General features: G+C 35.6%; 1 protein-coding gene across 1 annotated transcript in view; it reads right to left on the minus strand.

The window, feature by feature from the left end:
- LOC149476034 (unextended protein-like) overlaps nt 1-21,549 on the minus strand; it is a 48,595-nt gene that overhangs the window by 6,630 nt on the left and 20,416 nt on the right. Inside the window, exons 2-11 of the mRNA XM_089713016.1 lie at nt 12,519-12,948; nt 11,491-12,030; nt 10,079-10,195; nt 8,206-8,377; nt 5,379-5,570; nt 3,265-3,408; nt 2,379-2,516; nt 1,596-1,738; nt 641-767; nt 115-244 (exon numbers count right to left, since the gene is read on the minus strand). Of these exons, the coding sequence (XP_089569142.1) occupies nt 115-244; nt 641-767; nt 1,596-1,738; nt 2,379-2,516; nt 3,265-3,408; nt 5,379-5,570; nt 8,206-8,377; nt 10,079-10,195; nt 11,491-12,030; nt 12,519-12,948 (2,133 nt within the window). The remainder of the gene's footprint in view (nt 1-114; nt 245-640; nt 768-1,595; nt 1,739-2,378; nt 2,517-3,264; nt 3,409-5,378; nt 5,571-8,205; nt 8,378-10,078; nt 10,196-11,490; nt 12,031-12,518; nt 12,949-21,549) is intronic.

Genomic DNA, 21,549 nt, shown 5'->3' on the forward strand with positions numbered 1-21,549 from the left:
TAGGCATCCGCTAAGAAAGGATTTCCCGAAATTCTTGCGGGAACGGGGAAAAACGGGGATGCACGTACAAAGTCGTGGGCGGAAGCTAGTATAAATATAAAGTAGTAAATATACCTTTTAATAGTAAGATAGTATAATTCCGCGATGGCCTTGACAGAATAATCTGGAACGAAGGTGTGACGTAGCATCGAGTCCATGTTCAAGTTCTGCAGGGAACCGAGCGTGGATGGTGCTGGGGATTCCGCTGGAATAAATAAATAAAACAGTAATTAATTTAGAAATTAAAGATTTTAACCGATTTTAAACGCGATTTATTCTCTTCTCGCGTCAAATCAAACAATAATTTTGGGGTTCTGGTCGAAATTTAGAGCAAGCTTTAAAGTAAAAGGTATTATTTGGTGACAGTTAAAGTAAAAGTTAGTATGTGGTTGAAATTCTCAGCTTCGGAAGGAAATTTTTAGAAGTATACATATATTTCTTTGTAAATGGTAACAAGCAGTTGCATGCATAAATGGTAACAAGCATGGTTTCAATTTGACTGGGACTACACATATTATTATATCCTCTTTCATTTTCATTTTTTCATTTCATTTCATTTCGTCCGCACTAAGTAGTCCCCCCAGGGGGGGTCCACACTCACCGAGCCCCACGTTCTGCGTGAGCGCCTGCACGCCGAAGTACGTGAAGGGCCCCGCCTCGAACACGAGGTTCTCGCGGCCCACCGTCACTTCTACTCGGCCCTCCAGGATCAGCACGAAGTAGTCCGCCTATAGGACAAAAAACAATTTATATACTTATACAAAACTGAATTCCGGATAGGTTTTATCCCGGAAATCCCACGGGGACGGGAACTATGCGGGTTTTTCTTTGAAAACGCGGCCGGAAAACTAGTTTCTCTCTAATCATCAATCATCACCATAAGGAACCCTCCTCGCTTCACACATCATGCAGCACACATAGCTTCCATTCAGCCTAGCCATTGAGTTACATGTACTAGGTACGTACTAGAGAGGACATCGGTACAACACTATTTTTAGCACGAGTTAAAGTCAATCGTCTCAAACTCATTTTTTTTTGTTACATTGATTGGTTTTAATTGATAAGTTTATTTATATTTTTTTAATAAAATAAACAATATTTATTTGGTACATGGATTGGTTTTAATTTATAAATAATAAGAGGCAGAATATCTACAAAGTGTAAGACCCACTAGCCGCCCCGCGTTTATCGCACAGATTTTGTTCGTGGTGCCCTCTCTAGTAATAACTAATAATACCTCAATGCACCTAGCCCATTGCCTCATCACCGACACTCATTACTATTTATCCACCCCTAACTTACTAATCACGATAATTTCCACTTACCCACTGTTCATTTGCTCTTTCATCACCATACTACTTTCGTCCCACACATCATCACCTCCCCGCCCATTTTCACATCACAAACTCATCACCCAACATCATCACTCTCTTCACCACTGTCACATTCATCATCATCACATTCACCATTATGTAATGTTATTTCTTCCTTTCCATCTCACTCATCACCCCTCCCCCACCTCCCCACTCATCATCATCATCATCATCACCACTCACCGGTTTCCCCTCCAGATAGACGAATCTCTTCGGGTCGTTCTTCTCTTCATCACCGCGGAGACGAATGTGCTGGATGACATCTTGTTTCAACAGTCTGCGTAATACTGTTTCAGATATCATGTCCGCTCTGAAGGGGTCGACGCCTGGAGGAAATAAATAAATAAATATTTCGGGACAATTTTCACACACGGCACGATCTGATCCCATACTAAGCTTTCGCTTGTGTTATGGAAACCAGATGGCTGATAAACACACATATATATAATTTTAAATAAATACTTATATAGATAATTACAACAGTTTATGGACAATCGGGTACAAAATCTAAATAATAGAGAACAATTATATAGATTTGAAAAAATATATGATAGTCATTGCTGATAGTAAAGCCTTACTATTTCGAAACTTGTATGTATATATAATATCATTGTTTCGAAATAGTAAATATTAACATATTCTGAAACTGATCAATTCTAATTTCTAACACCGTTATAAAATACTGATAACTTCATAAAATTTATCAGCAAACACCAACAACATCCATAACTTCCGCAGCAAATATTAATAAAAGTATTTCATCCCATCACATTCAGCAAACACTGATATTAAAACTCTCTCAGCAATTACTGATAACTTATAAATCCTACTATATAAAACCAGATACCTACTGCTATAAAATGTTTCTCAGCATATATACTGATAAATTACACACAAAGTACCGGTAAAATCCAACATAAAACATACTAAAATTTTGCATTAAAAAATTTCTCAGCAATTACTGACTTGTGCTCAAAAACTGGAACGTGGCCAGCACGAGCTGAGGCGACACGTGCACACGCTGGTGCTGGTGGCCAGCAAATGCTGCGATATCGTGGAGCTTGTTCAGCGGTCTGGCTAGACGCTTTTTGGTGCGGTTGTCCGCTGGAAGAGAGATAAAGTATAAGATGTAAAAGTTGAAGAAATTATCTGATGTGTAAAAAATAAAAATTGCTTATTTGTTTATTTTCATGACCCCAAAAAATAGGTATCTTGTCTTAAATAAGATCATAAGGGTGCACTCACACACATCAGTCACCGTCACGGCACGTCACCGGACAGGATTAAAAAAAAATATGTATCAATAGTTCTAGTATGACTCTGTTCCCACACGACAGTCGCCGGCACGAAATCTATCAGTGACGTCCCCGGTCAGGCACGTCAAATAATCTTTCCATACATGTATCATACTTTTATCCCCACTCACCCGGTGCCGTCACGTCTCAGTTCAGTCAGCGTCGTGCTACCGTCAATTGCTACATGTTCTCTAGCGTGACACACGTCTAATCACTCACTAACCTGATGTATGTGTTCAATGATTCAGTCAAACCGGCGACGTGACTGACGGACAACATGACGGTGACTGGTGTTTGTGGATACGTACACAAACCGTCACCGATCAGTCATCGGTGACTTGACGGTGACTGATGTGTGTGAGTGCAACCTAATGCGTCAAAAATGCGTACTAAAATATTATCATTACGGCCTCATGGCAACTCAATATGTTTTTTTTTTATAATGCAGTTATAAAATTTATTTCTAAAAAAATATTTTTTTTATTGTTCTGATCACAGGTTTCAGTTTTATTTTTTATATTTTTTTAACATAATTAACTTTTCCTAAATATACTTACATATAACATCACTTTCATCCACAATCTCCGCTTGTATCATCTCCTCGATGACGTCCTCTAACGTCACTAAGCCAACCGTTTCGTAAACTGGATCCCCGTCACCTTCCTCAATACGTTGCACAAACGCCATGTGACCCTTGTGTCCTGGAAATCGTTATTTACTTATTTAAATAAAAAACCGGTCAAGTGCGAGTCGGACTCGAGCGTTTTATGGGGGGGAGGTCCCCATAGACAGTTAAAGTTTTCAGAAATGATGTACATATTTTCATTACGGCCCAACAAATAAATAAGGTTGAGTAATGATTGGCGCGGTCATAAATTGGATTGGTGAACATTTATTTATTTTATTTATTTCATTAAGGATCACCAACATGACATACACTGATACATAGATAAAAGCATTCTCAAAATTATTTTCCAAAGAAGCAAAGTTATATAAAACCTAATCCTTGAGTAGTGGCACTATTTTTTATGTCTTTTAAATAATAAGATACAATAAAACATAAAACATAATTCATAAGTTGTTGTTGATAGCATGTCATAATATCTCATTTTTCCTTCACATTTATCACGTAGGTATACCAACATTTTAACAAAGTTGTTCTCTCTTTATGTACCACTTCAGTTTTCAATCGAAGTAGTTGCCCCATAGAATTCTAAATAACAAGGCACTAGAAGTGTTATAATGTCATAATTAGTATGAAAACCACATGAGTTTCCCCATTTTGACCAATTTTTGCTATAAATAGACAGACAGATGAAGACCATCAATTTTTATCCCAGAAACTACACTCCAAGATAAGGTAGGAAATAGAAGACGAAAATTGTTCCAGTAACAGTTCTAGTCCTATATTGTGAAAAACACGAGTAAAACCACATGCAGAATCATAACTATAATAGTGCACTATAAAATAAACCAGACACTTCATGGTCTATTGTTAAGAATACATTGCTTAAGTCATAAATTGAACACGCGAGCTGAAAAATGGACGTCATACCCATCATGCCTCATTCTTAATATTTCTGGCAAATGTTCAGATGTTTAGTGAAAGTGTAACTATATATATCTGGCTGACACAACGCTGTCTGCTCAAAAGGAATACTTTTGGAATTTTTTCAATGTCTGGTGAAATAATAATTCTTAGGGCCGATTTTTCAATGCTTGGATAAAACTTATCCGTGCAATCAAGTACACGATAATATTAAAATGTCACGTAAACTGTCAAATACGGGCAATTAGAATGCGTTTTTAAAATGGTAGTTCTATACATTATTCGACGAATAAAGTTTTATCCAAGCATTGGAACAATCGGCCCTTAATGTTCGGCTCCTATTGATTATAGCGTCATGTTAGATAGCCTCTAATCCTTCTTGTATTCAAAACAGAATTTTCAATTCGAACCAATATGCACTGAGATTGGTTTGTGCAAAAAATCTCTTCAGTCTTATAATTTTAGTATTGGTACATTTTTTTTGGTCTTGAGACTACGGCCTTTCCGGATCGAAGTACAACCTAGATACTATGGAAAACGGTATATTTTAAAATGAAAATACCGTCAATAATTAAAATTTTATAATCACGACATGCCGAAGCGTTTAATTAATGTGTCACTATAGCTTAGCGATAAATTTATTTAATAAGCGACAAGATAATAAAGAATTAAGATAATTGGCACTTGAATCACGGATATAAGCTGATTATCTATACTAATATTATAAAGAGGAAAGGTTTGTAATTATGTATGTATGGTTTTCAGTTTTCACGCATAAACTACTGGACCGATTTCAATTCAGCATTAGAAAGCTGCATCTTCACTGAGCAACATAGGCTATATTGCATTTACAAAAAAATTAGAGATCCTTACCAAAAATGCAATAATGTAACCCAAGGTGTAAAAAATTCTATCTATTCCTTGAAGTACGAGGATGGTTCTTATGAATAAAAACGTAAACATGTAGGTACCACGGGCGAAGCCGGGGCGGACCGCTAGTTAGATATAAAAAGATAGATCTTTGACAAACAACTCTCTTCTTCTTTCTCAAACCTAACCTCCGTAATCTGTAAAATCATAAAGGAAATAAACTATTTTATTTTTAATTTATTGGTCACTAACCTTCCTTAAACTGCTTCAACATGACATCCAAAGTGACATCTTCGAACACAAAGTTGCACGGGTTCTGATAGTACTGGCAGAGCGTGCGCAGCGGCGTGTTGTCGTCCGGGTCCACGAACGCGAGGTCCTTTATGAACAGGACCGTCACTATGTTCCCGCGGTGACCCTCGTATACCGGGATACGGGAGTAGCCTGGAGGGAGATAATAATAAAAAATAATAACACACAAACACAACACATTCAAGCAAGTTAGGAACTCCTATAACCAGATCTTCCAGCTAAGTAAAAGATCTCAAATCAAACATATGACCTACACAGATGACCTAAGATACATATGGAAACTTCGCCGAAATTCAGAAAATATTGTCAGAGATCATTCTATCAGTATCTATACTGGGATACGGGATACGCGAGTAGCCTGGAGGGCCTAGTTATATATGGACTAGTTATATATAGGAACATGATTGGAACTTTTAGCAGAGGGTGACGTTCCGGCGTAATATTATATGGTAAAATTTTATATGGGATATTTAACTTAGGGAGATCAGGTGGAAAATGGGTGGCAAAACTTTTGAAAGACAGTGTATTTGCGACTAGGATGCGGGAGTATGCGGGAGAATGGTCAGAACTTATAATTCAGATTCTAATTCATATCTAGTGAAAAATTTGTAAGGATTGAATAAAAACTGTTGAACGGATTGACCATATTGGTCAAATGTCAGTCTTTGAAGTTAGTTTGCATACGTCATCAGTCTGATATGAGAACTACATTTAAGGGACTAATGGAAAGCATCCACAAAAAATGTGGAGAAACAGTGTCAATATTTGCGCATACAATACCATGATATGGAAGTACCCTACATACAGTATTCTATATCCAAAAGCTTTTCTGTATATCTTAATTTTCAACATAAATTCATTATTGAAAAAACAAAAAAGACCCAAATATGAAATGAATATTCACGTAACCTTTGTTACGACTCTCTATATATGCCCTATATCTATTATACATAATAATTATAACCCATATAGACAGATTTTCAGTATATCTTAATTTTCAATAAACATCCATATTTTAAGGGACATAGACCCAAATATTAAATAAATAAAATGATAAATAAATATTTCGGGACAATTTTCCCACACGGCACGATCTGATCCCATACTAAGCTTTCGCTTGTGTTATGGAAACCAGATAGCTGAAAAAAAAATTAAATAAATACTTATATAGATAATTAACACCCAGACACAGAGCAAACATCTATGTTCATCACACAAATATTTGCCCCGGGTGGGAATCGAACCCACGACCAGAGACTTGAAAGGCAGGGTCACTATCAACCAAGCCAACCGGCCAGTCAAATGAATATAAATTCACGTAACCTTTGTTACATCGTCTATATATGCCCTACATCGGTTAGCAACATTATAACCCATATAGACAGACGAGCCCATTTATTGACCGTCCGTACACATGCGTATACCAACCCTATCTAATGCAAACATGGGAATGTTTCTTAGCAAACACATTTGATATACGGTGAGTAAACATTTTTGTGACAAGCGATGTTTTCGCAGTTCTTTACCCGATTGCGTAAGGGCAAGGAGGGTTATGATTTGTGTCGTGTATGTATATGTATGTATATGTCGGAGAATTTAAATAACACTCCATAATTAATTATAATTAGGTAGATATGTGAAATAATATTAAATAATGACTCAGTGCGCACACCTTTCGCGGTCGATGGTAGTACCGAGACTATCAAGGAATATAAACCATAGCATGGCCCGTAACCCCATGCATTTCATATCAATTCATTGTCGACATTATGTTGTACAGCATAGAGTACATTGTAATAGGAAGGTACCACATAACAACTACTCTATTGTAATTCTCTCACATATATATCTTTGGTACACTGTAGTTTATGGATTTGTTCTTGAAAGATATCATTAGAAGCTATGTGTGGTATTCTAAAAGAATACAAAGGCTTGGAAGATTTTTAGCTCGAAGGCGTTAGATTCGTCTTTATTTGTAAGAATGACTCTTGGTAAAAATAAATTGCATTAATACCTAGCATATTTGTTTTTCACAACTTATCGATTACCTAATAATTGTAAATGTCAAATGTCACAAGTGGGTAGCTTAATTTCAATTAAGCATATAGACAATTTATTTTTGTAAAATTAATTACTAATTACATAGCAGTTTAAAGGTAAATAATGCAAATATATTACCCCTCCCCCCCCCTCCTAATAATACGGCATTGAACAAAGTACACACGTTTAGCAAATGAATTCCAAAATCATAACAATTGATCTATTCCGAGTGTTACAAAAATAAACATTACGCATGCGCACAAAAGCTGACCTGAAAAGCGTTGTCCAGGACACCCTTATCAATTAGAAGTATAGATAATAATTTACGAACCAATAAATTTATTTGTTTGGGTTGTTTTGCGTCCTTGTATCTGTCCGTATGTGTGATGTGTGTTGTGTTCGGGGTCTGTGTGTGCGGAATGTGTGTGTGTTTCAATAATCGAGTATCTTTTGTTTGTATCCATGTATGCGTTTTAATATTTTCTTACGCGTTGTTTTGAGTCCTTATTTCTTTCTGTGTGTGTGGTGTGCGGAGTGTGTGTGTGTTGCAATAATCGATTATCTTTTATCAGTGTATGCGTTTTTGTATTTTCTTATTCGTTGTTTTGCATTCCTGTGTCTCTCTGTGTGCGTGTGTGCGGCGTACGCGTACGTGCGTGTGTCTTTGGGTGTGTGTGAGTGTAGTGTGTGTGTGTTACAAAATCTCCCTTGAACTGTATTCACTTACCAGACTTAACAATCTCGGTCATGGTCTCGAAATCCAGCACTGTATTGATGGGCAGCATGAAGCAGTCCTTGAGTTTGGTCATCACATCTTTGACGGTTTTCTTGCGAAGGTCGAGCGCTCCAGAGATGATGTTGACTTCCTCTTTGTCGAGATCGTTCACGTGGTTTGTTACCTGGTGACATTTGATTTATATTTAGTTTTATAGCATTCAAATGTATACTAATATTCTATGTTGAATAGTATGTTTGTTCAATAACTACTACTACTAATCTCAGGAACTACTGGTCCGATTTGAAAAATTCTTTCGGTTTTAGATAGCCCATTTTTCGAGGAAGGCTTATAGGCTATATATCATCACGCTAAGACCAACAGGAGCGGAGCCACAAGGGGAAACCGCGGGGCACAGCTAGTAATATTAAAAAATTAATAAATATACCTATGCAACAGAAACCACTCCAGAAGCGCGAACAAAAAAAACTATCGTCTAAGTATTCGTACCGTCAATCGTCATCGAAAGAGAATTTGAAAAGCGCCCCTGCCGTGCGTAAAAGAAACTACTTTTTTGTATGTTATAAAAATTTTATACATTTTTACTGGCACCTTACTTTTGTGTTTTAAAACACTTCGTTGACGTTTTATAAATGAGAATTATGTAAAATAAATAGAAAAGAATAGATCATAAGGCGGGAAAGAAGTTCCTGTCCCGAATTTCATAACCGAATTTAAAAATCGAGTCGATTTTCAGAATTGAATATTTCTTGACATTTCGACCACCAGATAAGGTTAAAAAACATAAAGTGTTTCCGTAATCTACCACGCTATTTAAATGTTAAATTAACTAAAATGTTTAGATCCTCCTTTTTCACAAATCGTTTATCTTTGGGTATGTTATTGAGATTCAAACATATTTAATTATTTTATTAATATCAATCTGGCTGGATCAAGGGTGTACTCTTGACCGAGAGGTCAAGCCTGCACACTCGTCGCCCCGTTAAGGCCAAAAGACGCGAGTTCGAATCTCGCGACACGGTCAATTTTTTTCCATTCTTAATAAAGATCTATTTCCAGAACCTAAAAATATATTCCTTCCACAAATATTGTCTGTCTATCTTCCAGTCTCCTTGGATCATATCAAAACCATAATTTATTTATTTTACATTTAATTCTAAAATTTTTCGCCTTGAATCTAAACAAAATTGGGGCCATCACAGCCAGGTTATAAAAATATAATTTAACCGCAGATTCGCGAGTGCCGTCTGCCCTTGCGCAGTTTCCAGAATTCTTAAAATAAACGTCGCCAAATCTCAATGTCACCTTCTTACTTATATGATCGACTCTCTCTATTACAAATATTATAATACACCACGATAGTTAAGTCTCTGAACAAAACTTGTGACATGTGTAAGAAGCCTTCATTAATAGGACAAATCTGTGGAACTGCTAAACCGAATTTAATGGGATGCTTATAAAACTCTCACGCAAATTCTAGATCGTATTACCAATGTCATTAAAGAGAAGTTTGTAATATGTAGTTAGACATAAAAACTGCCTACTTGATTAATTTCGAAAAAATCAGTTCACTCAATACAGTCGTTACCCTGAGCTATTTATGCCAATTTTTTACACGCTTTATATTAGCTTCACCTGTATGTTTGTAACCGACTTCTTTGGACGCGATTTTGACCCACTTTAAACGGCCAGATTTCGTTCAAACTTTGTAGATTTATTGAGGACCGATGACAATACACTAATTTGATAAAATTTTCTATTTTTTAGTTCGGTTTTCTATGAAAAGCGTGTTTTTTAGTTTTTTTTAACTATTATTATTTCATCCCCTATGTATTTATATTCCATACATAAAACTTCGACATACCTTGACCAATTCCTTTAGCCTCTCTCTGTTATAATGTGTACCGATCTCCTCTCCTAGGAAGTAGTCCAGTAACTTGCTGGTCGGCCAGGCGAGTGGAGCACATATACCCATGACGATCTGACGAATAAATAGGTATTTTTATTATACACACTAACATTAAAAGGAAAAGAAAATAACAATACAGCTTTATGTATAATGGGGCGGTCTTATCACTTAAGAGTGGTCTCTGCCAGACGACTTAGGCGTGATGTTTGTCAAATACATACTAACGTATAATGCCGGGTAAGATTGTTTTTAATGATTTTCACTTATTTGAAGAATAAATTTTCATTACATTAAGGGCCGATTTTTCAATGCTTGGATAAAACTTATCCGTCCAATAAAGTATTACACGATAATATTAAAATGTCACGTAAACTGTCAAATACGGGCAATTAGAATACGTTTTTAAAATGGTAGTTTTATACATTATTCGACGAATAAGTTTTAACCAAGGATTGAAAAATCAGCCCTTAATGTTTATTCATACCAAAGAGTCATTAAAGTATAAATAATAAACTAATTAATTTATTTATTAGCACTTGACCTAGGACCGAGATGTCATCCTTTTGATTCCCAGTAAAGATTAATAAACAAAAACATCAATACAAAATAACAATATTGACTGTTATATAGCTAGATCAATTAAATCGGCAATACCAGTGTACTACAAACTTTATCTTCACGATATTCTAATGTGTTGACCATTTTGGCATCAGTGTGCGTTCTTGTTTGTGTAACTATTTATTTTTAATGTAACAGTGGAAATTTAATTGTGCGTAGATTTAATTTATTAGATTAATTTATTTTCTGTTTTAATATTTGCACAACCATTGGGTAGAATGTATTATTATTAGGGCCGATTTTTCAATGCTTGGATAAAACTTATTCGTCGAATAATGTATAAAACTACCATTTTAAAAACGTATTCTTATTGCCCCGTATTTGACAGTTTACGTGACATTTTAATATTATCGTGTAATACTTTATTGGACGGATAAGTTTTATCCAAGCATTGAAAAATCGGCCCTTAATAAAATATAATATAATTAATATTGTAACCAAAACATCTGTAATTTGTAACTACATTCTTGCAAATAAATATACTTTGAATATAAATTTGTATTTTTGTCCCAATAAAGGTCCATCTAAATTATATAACCTATAGTCCCTTTTCTGGAAATGCAGTGCACACACATTACAAAATTCTCGGCAAACATGATGGTTTTCAAAATTAGAATTTTATGTATTGTACTTCTTCTTGTGTGTGTAGTGTACTTTTCTTTCTGGAAATAAATTTATCTTTCTTTCTTTCTTTACAAATCATAAAAACCCAACATTCCTATAATATATCCCAAGAAAATAGAACTAACCTTCATAATCCAAATACTCTTAGCACCGATTAACAACCCGTGCCTTGCACAGATCGCTTGGGGTGTGATTTCGGCAATAAACACTATAGCCAGCGTCGAACCAATCACAGCGTACAACCCAGACGTTAAATCATCCAGAATAACCGTAAACGTGCTGTTAACAGCCACGTTACTCAACAAAATGGTACATAGCAAATAGTTTCCATGAGATCGCACCGGCATGATAGCCCTAGCGTACTTCCTCTCCGTTTCTGTCCCTGTATTCGCGATGATCCGTAGCTCTGTCCTATCCAACGCCATCAGACCAAGATTCAAACCAGAGAATAGAGATGCCATGACCAGCAAAATGACAATGAGGACCAGCGAGGCCCAGAGGGGTAATAGCTTGTTATGTGTGGCTAGGATCTTCCAGCCTTCACTGCCTTGGTGAATAAGGTCTCCGTCTGGCGTGTTTCGTGCGCAGATGTAGAATTTATAGTCTTCTAGAGGCGGTGGTGCTGTCAGTTCGAAGAGACCAGAATCATGTTCTGCTGCATTTATCTGAAATATAACATTTTTTTCAGCTGCATTATACTGGTTATAACTTATGCTATATGGTTTCATGTTCGTGAATTGGAACTAATTGGATTGCATTGTTTTCATTATTATTTTAATAGATATGATCCTAATGTTTTGCTATAATATTATGATGTACATTTATAACTGTTATAACAACTTTAAATTAAAATGTTCATAATAAAAATGGAGACAAAGGAATACTGTGTGTTTGTGATGTCAATATATTCAAAAATATTTATAAACATAATTTTATTAAATTAATATGAAACTATTCACTTTTCAAGTACTATACCCACTAATTCTATTTTTGTATAACAGACAGCGTCACTATCCTATATTTTTATCCTATATTTTATTGAAAATAGCTGAAGTCATTAGTCTACTCTCCATTTATTTACCTAATTTTGTCATCACAAACAGATAAACCTTACCTATACCATCAAAACCGTAAAAATGCCACTAGCACGTACCTTATACTCTCCCTTAATCAAAAAGTGGCACGACGACCCATACGCTTGGGGGTGGTGCGTAAACGCGATCGACGTATCATCCGTGAAGCCTTCGCCAAACAGCCTTAATGTGAACTTTGTGTCCCTCAACACACTGGGTATCATACCATCTACAATCTTTGGTTCCTTTTCCCCTTCTTCAATCCTAAGCCCCATAATTTTTAGAGTAACATTTGTTTGTACTGCTTTAACACCTAGGCTACTAGTTTCTGCATCTGTGACTTCTGTTTCGTTTGCTTCACGTTTCTTCCTTATGCCACTATTGGGTATAGTTTCGACACCATCATCTTCTTCTTCACCGTATTTATTGATATTGAGATCATTGTAATACTTTCTGTCTGTTTCACTGAAGTCTTCTATCTCATCTGGTATCACTTCATTCTCACTGGCTCTGTGGACAAAATAAAATAAAAAATTAGAAATTTTTATTATTTTGTAGCATTTCATTTCTGAAAATATTTAAATCCTATGCTATACAACAAAAAAAATACATGATAATGCTGCATTCCAAAAGGTTAAAACTTTGCACTACGCAACGATGACAAGATTCAAGCGTTTGGTTTTTAGAAATTTTACAATTTATAGTCTCGCAAAATAATAGACTAAATAAACCCTAAATGGAAAAATTTACAACAAGAATTGTATGAATAAATATTGCCTAATCATTTATACAATACTAGCTTACCGCCCGCGGCTTCGCCCGCTTTGTCTAAAACCTAATAAATTATATACTAAAACCTTCCTCTTGAATCACTCTATTTAAAAAAACCGCATCAAAATCCGTTGCGTATTTTTAAAGATTTAAACATACAAAGGGACATAGGGACAGAGAAAGCGACTTTGTTTTATAATAAGTAGTAAAGTAATAGTGATTTTTGGAAAATCTTGATTATTTACATAAAATACAATTTTCGGGGTAAAAACCGAAGTTTATTAATTAACACATTGATTACAGAGCATAGTTAAAGCTTTAGTCCCTTTTTATTTTAAACTAGCGGTCCGCCCCGGCTTCGCCCGTGGTACATATTTACGTTTTCTCTACATAATAACCATCCTCGTACTTCAAGTAATATAATAAAAAAAGAATTATCGAAATCGGTTCAGCCGTTCTCAAGTTATGCGCTTACCAACACATTTTGCGATTCATTTTTATATATAAGATTATAATTAATAGAGCTGTTTATATTTTGAAATAGTTATTGCTACAGTTTACATGTCGCCGGGTCCATTAGCTTGTTACCCTTGAGATTTAACCTGTTTATCACCCTATACCACTGGACAGTCTCGAGTAAATCGAATCAAAGAGATTGGGAATCGAAAGAGAAAGAGAGCCAATTAAAATCCTACTAATATTATAAAAATGCAAAACTTTGTTTGTTTGTTACTCCTTCACGCAAAAACTGAACCGATTTTCATGAAATTTGACACAGGGGTAACTTGGTTTAAACATAGGAAAGTTTTTGTATGTATATGTATTCCTACTAATTGGAATAAGGATAATAAGGAATTGAAATAATATTTTTGTGTTGGAAAGTCCATTTATCGAAGAACAATATAATGAAGAAGAATAAGAAATAAAGACAGATCTATACTAATATTATAAAGCTGAAGAGTTTGTTTGTTTGTTTGAACGCGCTAATCTCGGGAACTACTGGACCGATTTGAAAAATTCTTTCGGTGTTAGATAGCCCATTTATCGAGGAAGGTTATAGGCTATATATCATCACGCTAAAAGCAACAGGAGCGGAGCCACGGGGGTGAAACCGCGCGGAGCAGCTAGTTATAATATATAGATAGACAAATTCACATACGAAGCTAAAAGGAGCTATGATAAATAGGACCAGAAAAGCAATGAAAAATCCTTTTGAAAACAGACGAAGTCGCATGGTTCATCTATACTATCTATACTAATATTATAAAGAGGAAAGGTTTGTAATTATGTATTTATGTAACTATGTATGTATGGTTTTCACGCATAAACTACTGGACCGATTTCAAAAATTATTTCACCATTAGAAAGCTTCATCTTCACTGAGCAACATAGGCTATATTGCATTTTCAAAAAAATTAGAGATCCTTACCAAAAATGCAATAATGTAACCCAAGGTGTGAAAAATTCCTTAATAAAAATTCTGTCATCGCTTGCGCTGCGGAATCTATTCCTTGAAGTACGAGGATGGTTCTTATGAAAAAAAAAACGTAAACATGTAGGTACCACGGGCGAAGCCGGGGCGGACCGCTAGTACTTCATAATATAACTAAACAAAAGCCCTTTTAGAAGAAATCTACTTGAATACATGTTTGATTATAGTTTTACCGTTAACGATAGCAACAGACAAACAGATAGCGTAATATTTGACTTATTATTTGTAACAAAAAGACAAACAGACTAGTCCTAACGTCCTCTTGACCTATTTACCGTTCAAGTATTTATAGATAGTCGGACGAGTACTAACACTTATCTATATATAATAAACATGCGCTGTCTGAACAGAATTGAGAAAAACTATTTGTTATTGTCGTTGTTGACAATACTTTAATTCTTAAATAATAAAATGCGTCATACTCAGTTATAAGTGCAAAGATCCACTCGGCTTCGCCCGCGTTTGCAAAGGAAAACCCGCATAGTTCCCGTTCCCGTGGGATTTCCGGGATAAAAACTGTCCTATGTGTTAATCCAAGTTACCCTCTATATGTGTGCTAAATTTCATTGTAATCGGTTCAGTAGTTTTTACGTGAAAGAGTAACAAACATACATACAAACTTTCGCCTTTATAATAGTATTAAGATTATTTTTGCGTAATATTGTCTAATTGTCATCCTCATATTGTTAGAATTAATATCAAAATATCTAGTACATTTATAATCTGTATTTTGTTGTATCTGTATCTGCTCTGTGGTTTAATATGAATAAAAAAGTCTTTAGTCTTTGAACCGCCATCCGTGTGTTTTTAATAGGTTATGGGCCCAGTCCCTTAGATTCTCGTTTAAAAAGTGTATTTTCGCCATAGAAGTTCGTAAAAAAGACAAAGACACGCTCAGTATTGTGTTTGATTGGATTCGTGATAAAAAACTATCGTGGAACTGTATTATACGTCGTTGTGAAGATCGGGTGTGGCTTGTGCTACGCAACAAAATGGCCGGTAGCTATTTGGTCAACGTACCGAAGCTCAAGGGTCGCGAAAACTATGACGAGTGGGCTTTCGCCGCGGAGCATTTTCTCTTATTGGAAGGCACGGACATTACAAAGAATCCGGCTGCAGATGCATCGGATGCAGACAACAAAAAGACAAAAGCGAAATTAATCATGACGATCGATTCAAGCTTGTATGTCCATATCAAAGATGAGAAAACTGCTCAGGATGTGTGGAAACGTCTAAAAATACTCTTCGATGACTCCGGTTTTCAAAGAAAAATTAATTTGTTAAGGCACCTAATATCAATACGACTAGAAGATAGTGAATCCATGACAAGTTATGTAACCCAGATTGTGGATACAGCGCAAAAATTGCAAGGCACAGGGTTTCACATTACAGATGAGTGGGTTGGCTGCTTATTATTGGCGGGATTGACTGAGAAATTTTCCCCAATGATAATGGCAATCGAACATTCCGGCATGGCAGTTAGTACCGACGTGATTAAATCTAAATTATTGGATATGAGTTCTGAAGTAGATAGTAATGGAAATGACAGTGCTTTTTTATCGAGAGGTTGGCAGCAGCGCAATAAGAAATATAGCAACACTACAGAAACGTCAGCGACGCCATCTTCGAAAGCTGTCAAAACAAAAACAATTCGCTGTTATAAGTGCAAAAATATTGGCCATTATAAAAACCAATGTAAATTAAATAAAGAAAAAGAAAGTGCAGTATTCAGCGTATTCTTCATGAACTCGAGTTACAAAAATACAGATTGGTACATTGATTCCGGTGCCAGTGCTCATATGATTACCGATGAAAAACGTTTGCAAGATGTGTCATATAACAATGCTATAAAAAACATTGTTGTGGCGAATAAGACAACAGTACCGGTACTATGTTCTGGAAATACACAGATAACAACGGTGGTGGACGGTTCAGAATTCAATATTACTGTTAAAAACGTCTTGTGCATTCCGAAACTTACTACAAATCTCTTATCAGTGAGTGAACTTATAAGAAATGGAAATCTAGTTATTTTCCAAGGAGATATTTGCAAAATATTAAATCACAACAAAGTGGTTGTTGCAATAGCGCGTCTCGTGAATGGAGTGTACAGATTAGACACAAAACAGGATTGTCTGTTAGCAGGAAAAGCAGAAACAGCAACCAGCATGTTATGGCACAGGCGGTTAGGCCATATAAACAGTAAGGATTTGAACAGTATGAAAAATGGCGCTGTGGAGGGGGTCTCTTTCCCAGAAAAGGCTGAAATTGACAAGTCCCAGTGTATCACATGTTGTGAAGGGAAGTTAGCGAGATTGCCATTTACACACAGTGGTTCCAGATGTGACAGTGTGTTGGAGGTGGTGCACGCAGATGTGTGCGGTCCAATGGAGACAATTTCAGAAGGAAAGTCAAGGTATTTTCTCCTTTTTGTAGATGACTACAGCAGAATGGCCTTTGTATATTTTCTAAAAGCGAAAAATGAAGCCTTTAAATACTTCAAGGTTTACAAAGCTTTAGTAGAGAAACAGACACAGAAAAGCATTAAGATACTAAGAACTGACAATGGTGGGGAGTTTTGTTCCACAGAGTTTGAAAGTTTCTTGGATAAAGAAGGAATAGTGCATCAAAAAACTAACCCTCATACACCAGAACAGAACGGGTTATGTGAGCGGTTAAATAGGACCGTAGTAGAAAGAGCTCGATGTCTTCTATTTGATGCAAAGATGGAAAAGAAATTTTGGGCAGAGGCAGTCAACACTGCTGTATATTTGCGAAATAGAACATTAGCCTCCGGTTTGCAAAAAACTCCATACGAGCTATGGTGTGGAAGAAAACCAAATCTTGACCATATCAGAGTGTTTGGAAGCCCTGCAATGGTTCATGTTCCCAAAATAAATAGAACAAAATGGGACAAGAAAGCTGAGAAATATATTCTTCTCGGATTTGCAGAAAATACCAAAGGATATAGGTTATATAACCCGAGGACGAAGAAAATAACGACCAGCAGAGATGTTATCATAATGGAGACTAGTAGAAAGCAGGACACCGTAGATGCTTTGGTAGAAGAGAAAAAGGAAGAAGAAGATAGCCAGAGTGAAATAGATGACAACAGTAGCTCAACAACCAGTCTAGAGACCATTGTAGATCCAATGGATACCACGTACGTACCAGATCATACCTTGGATTCATCAACTTCAGAAGAATTCTGCGACAGCCTGTCAAATGAGGAAACTTTTGAAGCAGAAAGATCGAACTCTGAAAGAAGGAGCCAGCGTGAGAGAAAGCCAACAGTGAGGTATGGGTACAGTAATGCATGTGTTACAGAATGTTTGGATATGCATGATGACAGTCTTACATATGAAGAAGCGATGTCCGGTCCAGAAAAGGAAGAATGGTGCAAGGCTATGAAGGAAGAGTTGCAGTCTTTCGACGATAATAAAGCATGGACATTTGTAGACAGGAGTGAAGCTGATAGAATAGTGCAGTGTAAGTGGGTGTTCAAAAGAAAGTATAAAAGTGATAATAGTGTGCGCTATAGAGCAAGACTAGTTGCGAAAGGTTTCACCCAAAGAGAGGGTGTGGACTATTATGAAACATACTCACCAGTGCTTCGTTACTCTACATTAAGACTCTTATTCGCTTTAAGTGTTAAACTTAACTTTCAAATTACTCACTTAGATGTAATAACAGCATTCCTAAATGGTTATTTACATGAAAATGTATACATGCAAGCTCCACCCAATTTGGATTGTAAAGAAAATTGTGTTCTCAAACTCAATCGAGCAATTTATGGTCTTAAACAATCAGCCAGGGCATGGAACGACAGAATAAATGATTGTTTATTAAAGTTAAATTTTGTTAAATCTAAGTTAGAACCATGTTTGTATACGAAAAAATGTAAAAAGGAGCAGGTTATAGTAGCAATTTTTGTAGATGATTTTTTCATTTTTTCAAACAGTAGTAATATGGTTAAGGAATTAAAAACTAATCTAATGTCAAAATTTAAAATTAAGGACCTGGGGCAAGTAAAACAGTGTTTGGGTATGAGAGTAAAGATGTATGAAAATGGCTGTATTTCCTTAGATCAAGAAAAATTTGTAGATCATATTTTAAGTAAGTTTAATATGACAAATTGTAAAGTTGTTGATACTCCCATTGAAGGTAACCTAAAATTAGAAAAAAGTGTAGAAATTTGTAAACAATATCCATATCAACAACTAATAGGCAGCCTGATGTACTTAAGTGTTTTAACTCGTCCAGACATTTCCTACAGTGTGAGCTATTTGAGCCAATTCAATAATTGTTATTCCTATACACATTGGAAGCATGCAAAACGTATCCTAAGGTATTTATGTAAAACTAAATCATATGGGCTTATGTTTAGCAAAGATAATTGTAGATTGGAAGGTTTTGTTGATGCAGATTGGGCCTCAAACACTCTAGATAGGAAATCCTATACAGGTTTTTACTTTAAATTCTCTGGAACTGTTATATCATATGAATGTAAAAAACAATGTACTGTAGCCTTATCAAGTACTGAGGCAGAATATATGGCGATAGCAGAAGCCTGTAAAGAGGCGATTTATTTAAGAAACTTGTTTTCTGAAATTATTGTAAATGGTTTTGACTATGTAATCACATTATATAACGATAACCAAGGCGCTCAGAAGTTGACTGAGAACCCATTGTTTCATAAAAGAACAAAGCACATTGATGTGCGGCATCATTTTGTCAGAGAGGCTGTTGCTGGTAGTCTCATTAAGATAGTTTACATTCCAACAAGTGAAATGCCAGCGGACCTTCTAACAAAGGGATTAAATAGAATAAAACATAATTATTTTATTAAGAAACTAGGTATTCAAAGCATTGTTTAATAGCAGACTATGTAATAAATAAAAGATTTTTTTTTTTATATAGTTTAATAAGTTTTCTGCAGAATGTTTAGATTATTTTGATAAGTGGAGATGTTAGAATTAATATCAAAATATCTAGTACATTTATAATCTGTATTTTGTTGTATCTGTATCTGCTCTGTGGTTTAATATGAATAAAAAAGTCTTTAGTCTTTGAACCGCCATCCGTGTGTTTTTAATACATATCTCATTACCTTTTGGTGTTTCTGTCTTAATTTTTCTTTACTAACCTATGACAAAATGGAGGGTATGTTTTATGACAGTATGTGAAAATAATTTTTGCTGATTGTTATAAGATTTATATTAGGTATTGGTTATGAAACTGCGGCATTCTAGGCTTATAGTATAAAAACAAAAAAAGAGCATGTGTGCCGAGCGCACGTGGCAGAAGTAAAATTTCTTTGACAAGATTCAAAGATACCAAAATCGTCGCCTTACTCCATAACGTGACGGTATTGCCATGACGCGACCTTGAAATTTTACTCTCAACGCGCCTAATGAAGTTCACTTCAAAAACTTTTAGCTAGCATTGCTTTTACTATTAGGTACAAAATTATTCATTATTGACCTATAAATTCTCCTAACCAACAAATAATAATAGTTTAACAAAACTAAAAAACACGCTTTTAGTTCGGTTTTCTATAAAACGCGTGTTTTTTATTTTTTTTTAACTATTATTTATTTTATCAAATTAGTGTATTGTCATCGGTCCTAAATAAATCTACAAAGTTTGAACTGGTTTGAACGAAATCTGGCCGTTTAAAGTGGGTCAAAATCGCGCCCAAAGAAGTCGGTTACAAACATACAGGTGAAGCTAATATAAAGCGTGTAATAAAGCGTGTAAAAAAACAAAATAGCCAACAACATACCACCAATGTCCTAACAAAAAAATCGAATGACAAACAAGTGACGTCACGAACCGCCCACATGCGCGTGCGCACATTCAACTCAACATTCATTGTGCAAAGTGATTGATTACTGCAGATGACCGATTTAATTTATTTGTTGCTAGTTGTTACCCGCGGCTTCGCACGGAAATTGATATGAGAATAAGATGTTTTTATAACAGTAAAGTACCTTATTTTACCTCCTTCATACGTGATTCTGTTACAAGATCTTGGGTTTTATCCCCAGCAAATAAAGTTCTAGTCGTTGTTGTAAAATATATTTTCTAATATTTTTAATACATATCTTCTAACTAGCAGTGCCCCGCGGTTTTACCCGCAGTGCTCCGCTCCTGTTGGTCTTAGAATGACGATAATATATAGCCTTCCTCGATAAATGGGCTATCTAACACCGAAATAATTTTTCAAATAAGACCAGTAGTTCCTGAGATTAGCGCTCAAACAAACAAACTCTTCAGCTTTATAATATTAGTATAGATCTGTGATAGTAACAGTGACAGTAAGAACATTGAAATGCCTGACCTATACACCAGAAGGGGACATGGGACTTCACTTTAAACTGTAACGATTAAATACAACAGTTAAGCGCGTCACACACGGTGATGATACTACATATAATATTTTATCTTAAGACTAGCTTACCGCCCGCGGCTTCGCCCGCTTTGTCTAAAACCTAATAAATTATATATAATATAAATTATAATAAATTATACTAAAACCTTCCTCTTGAATCACTCCATCTATTTAAAAAAACCGCATCAAAATCCGTTGCGTAGTTTTAAAGATTTAAGCATACAAAGGGACATAGGGAAATAGGGACAGAGAAAGCGACTTTGTTTTATACTATGTAGTGATGATACGGTAATATTTTATATTATAGTATCTTTAGGTATCCGGTATCAGCGTTCTGACCATCATTTATTCATTTTTCTTTTTGTCATTGCGTACTAAGACCCCTGTAGAACCGCCATCCTGTTACAAATGACCCACAAATTTCGGGTCAGTTGTAACAGGATGGCGGTTCTAC

Source organism: Colias philodice, chromosome 29 (assembly GCF_061535455.1).
Source record: "Colias philodice isolate Cphi_HAF_F1 chromosome 29, ilColPhil1 Martin Lab GWU primary, whole genome shotgun sequence".
Classification (NCBI taxonomy): domain Eukaryota; kingdom Metazoa; phylum Arthropoda; class Insecta; order Lepidoptera; family Pieridae; genus Colias; species Colias philodice.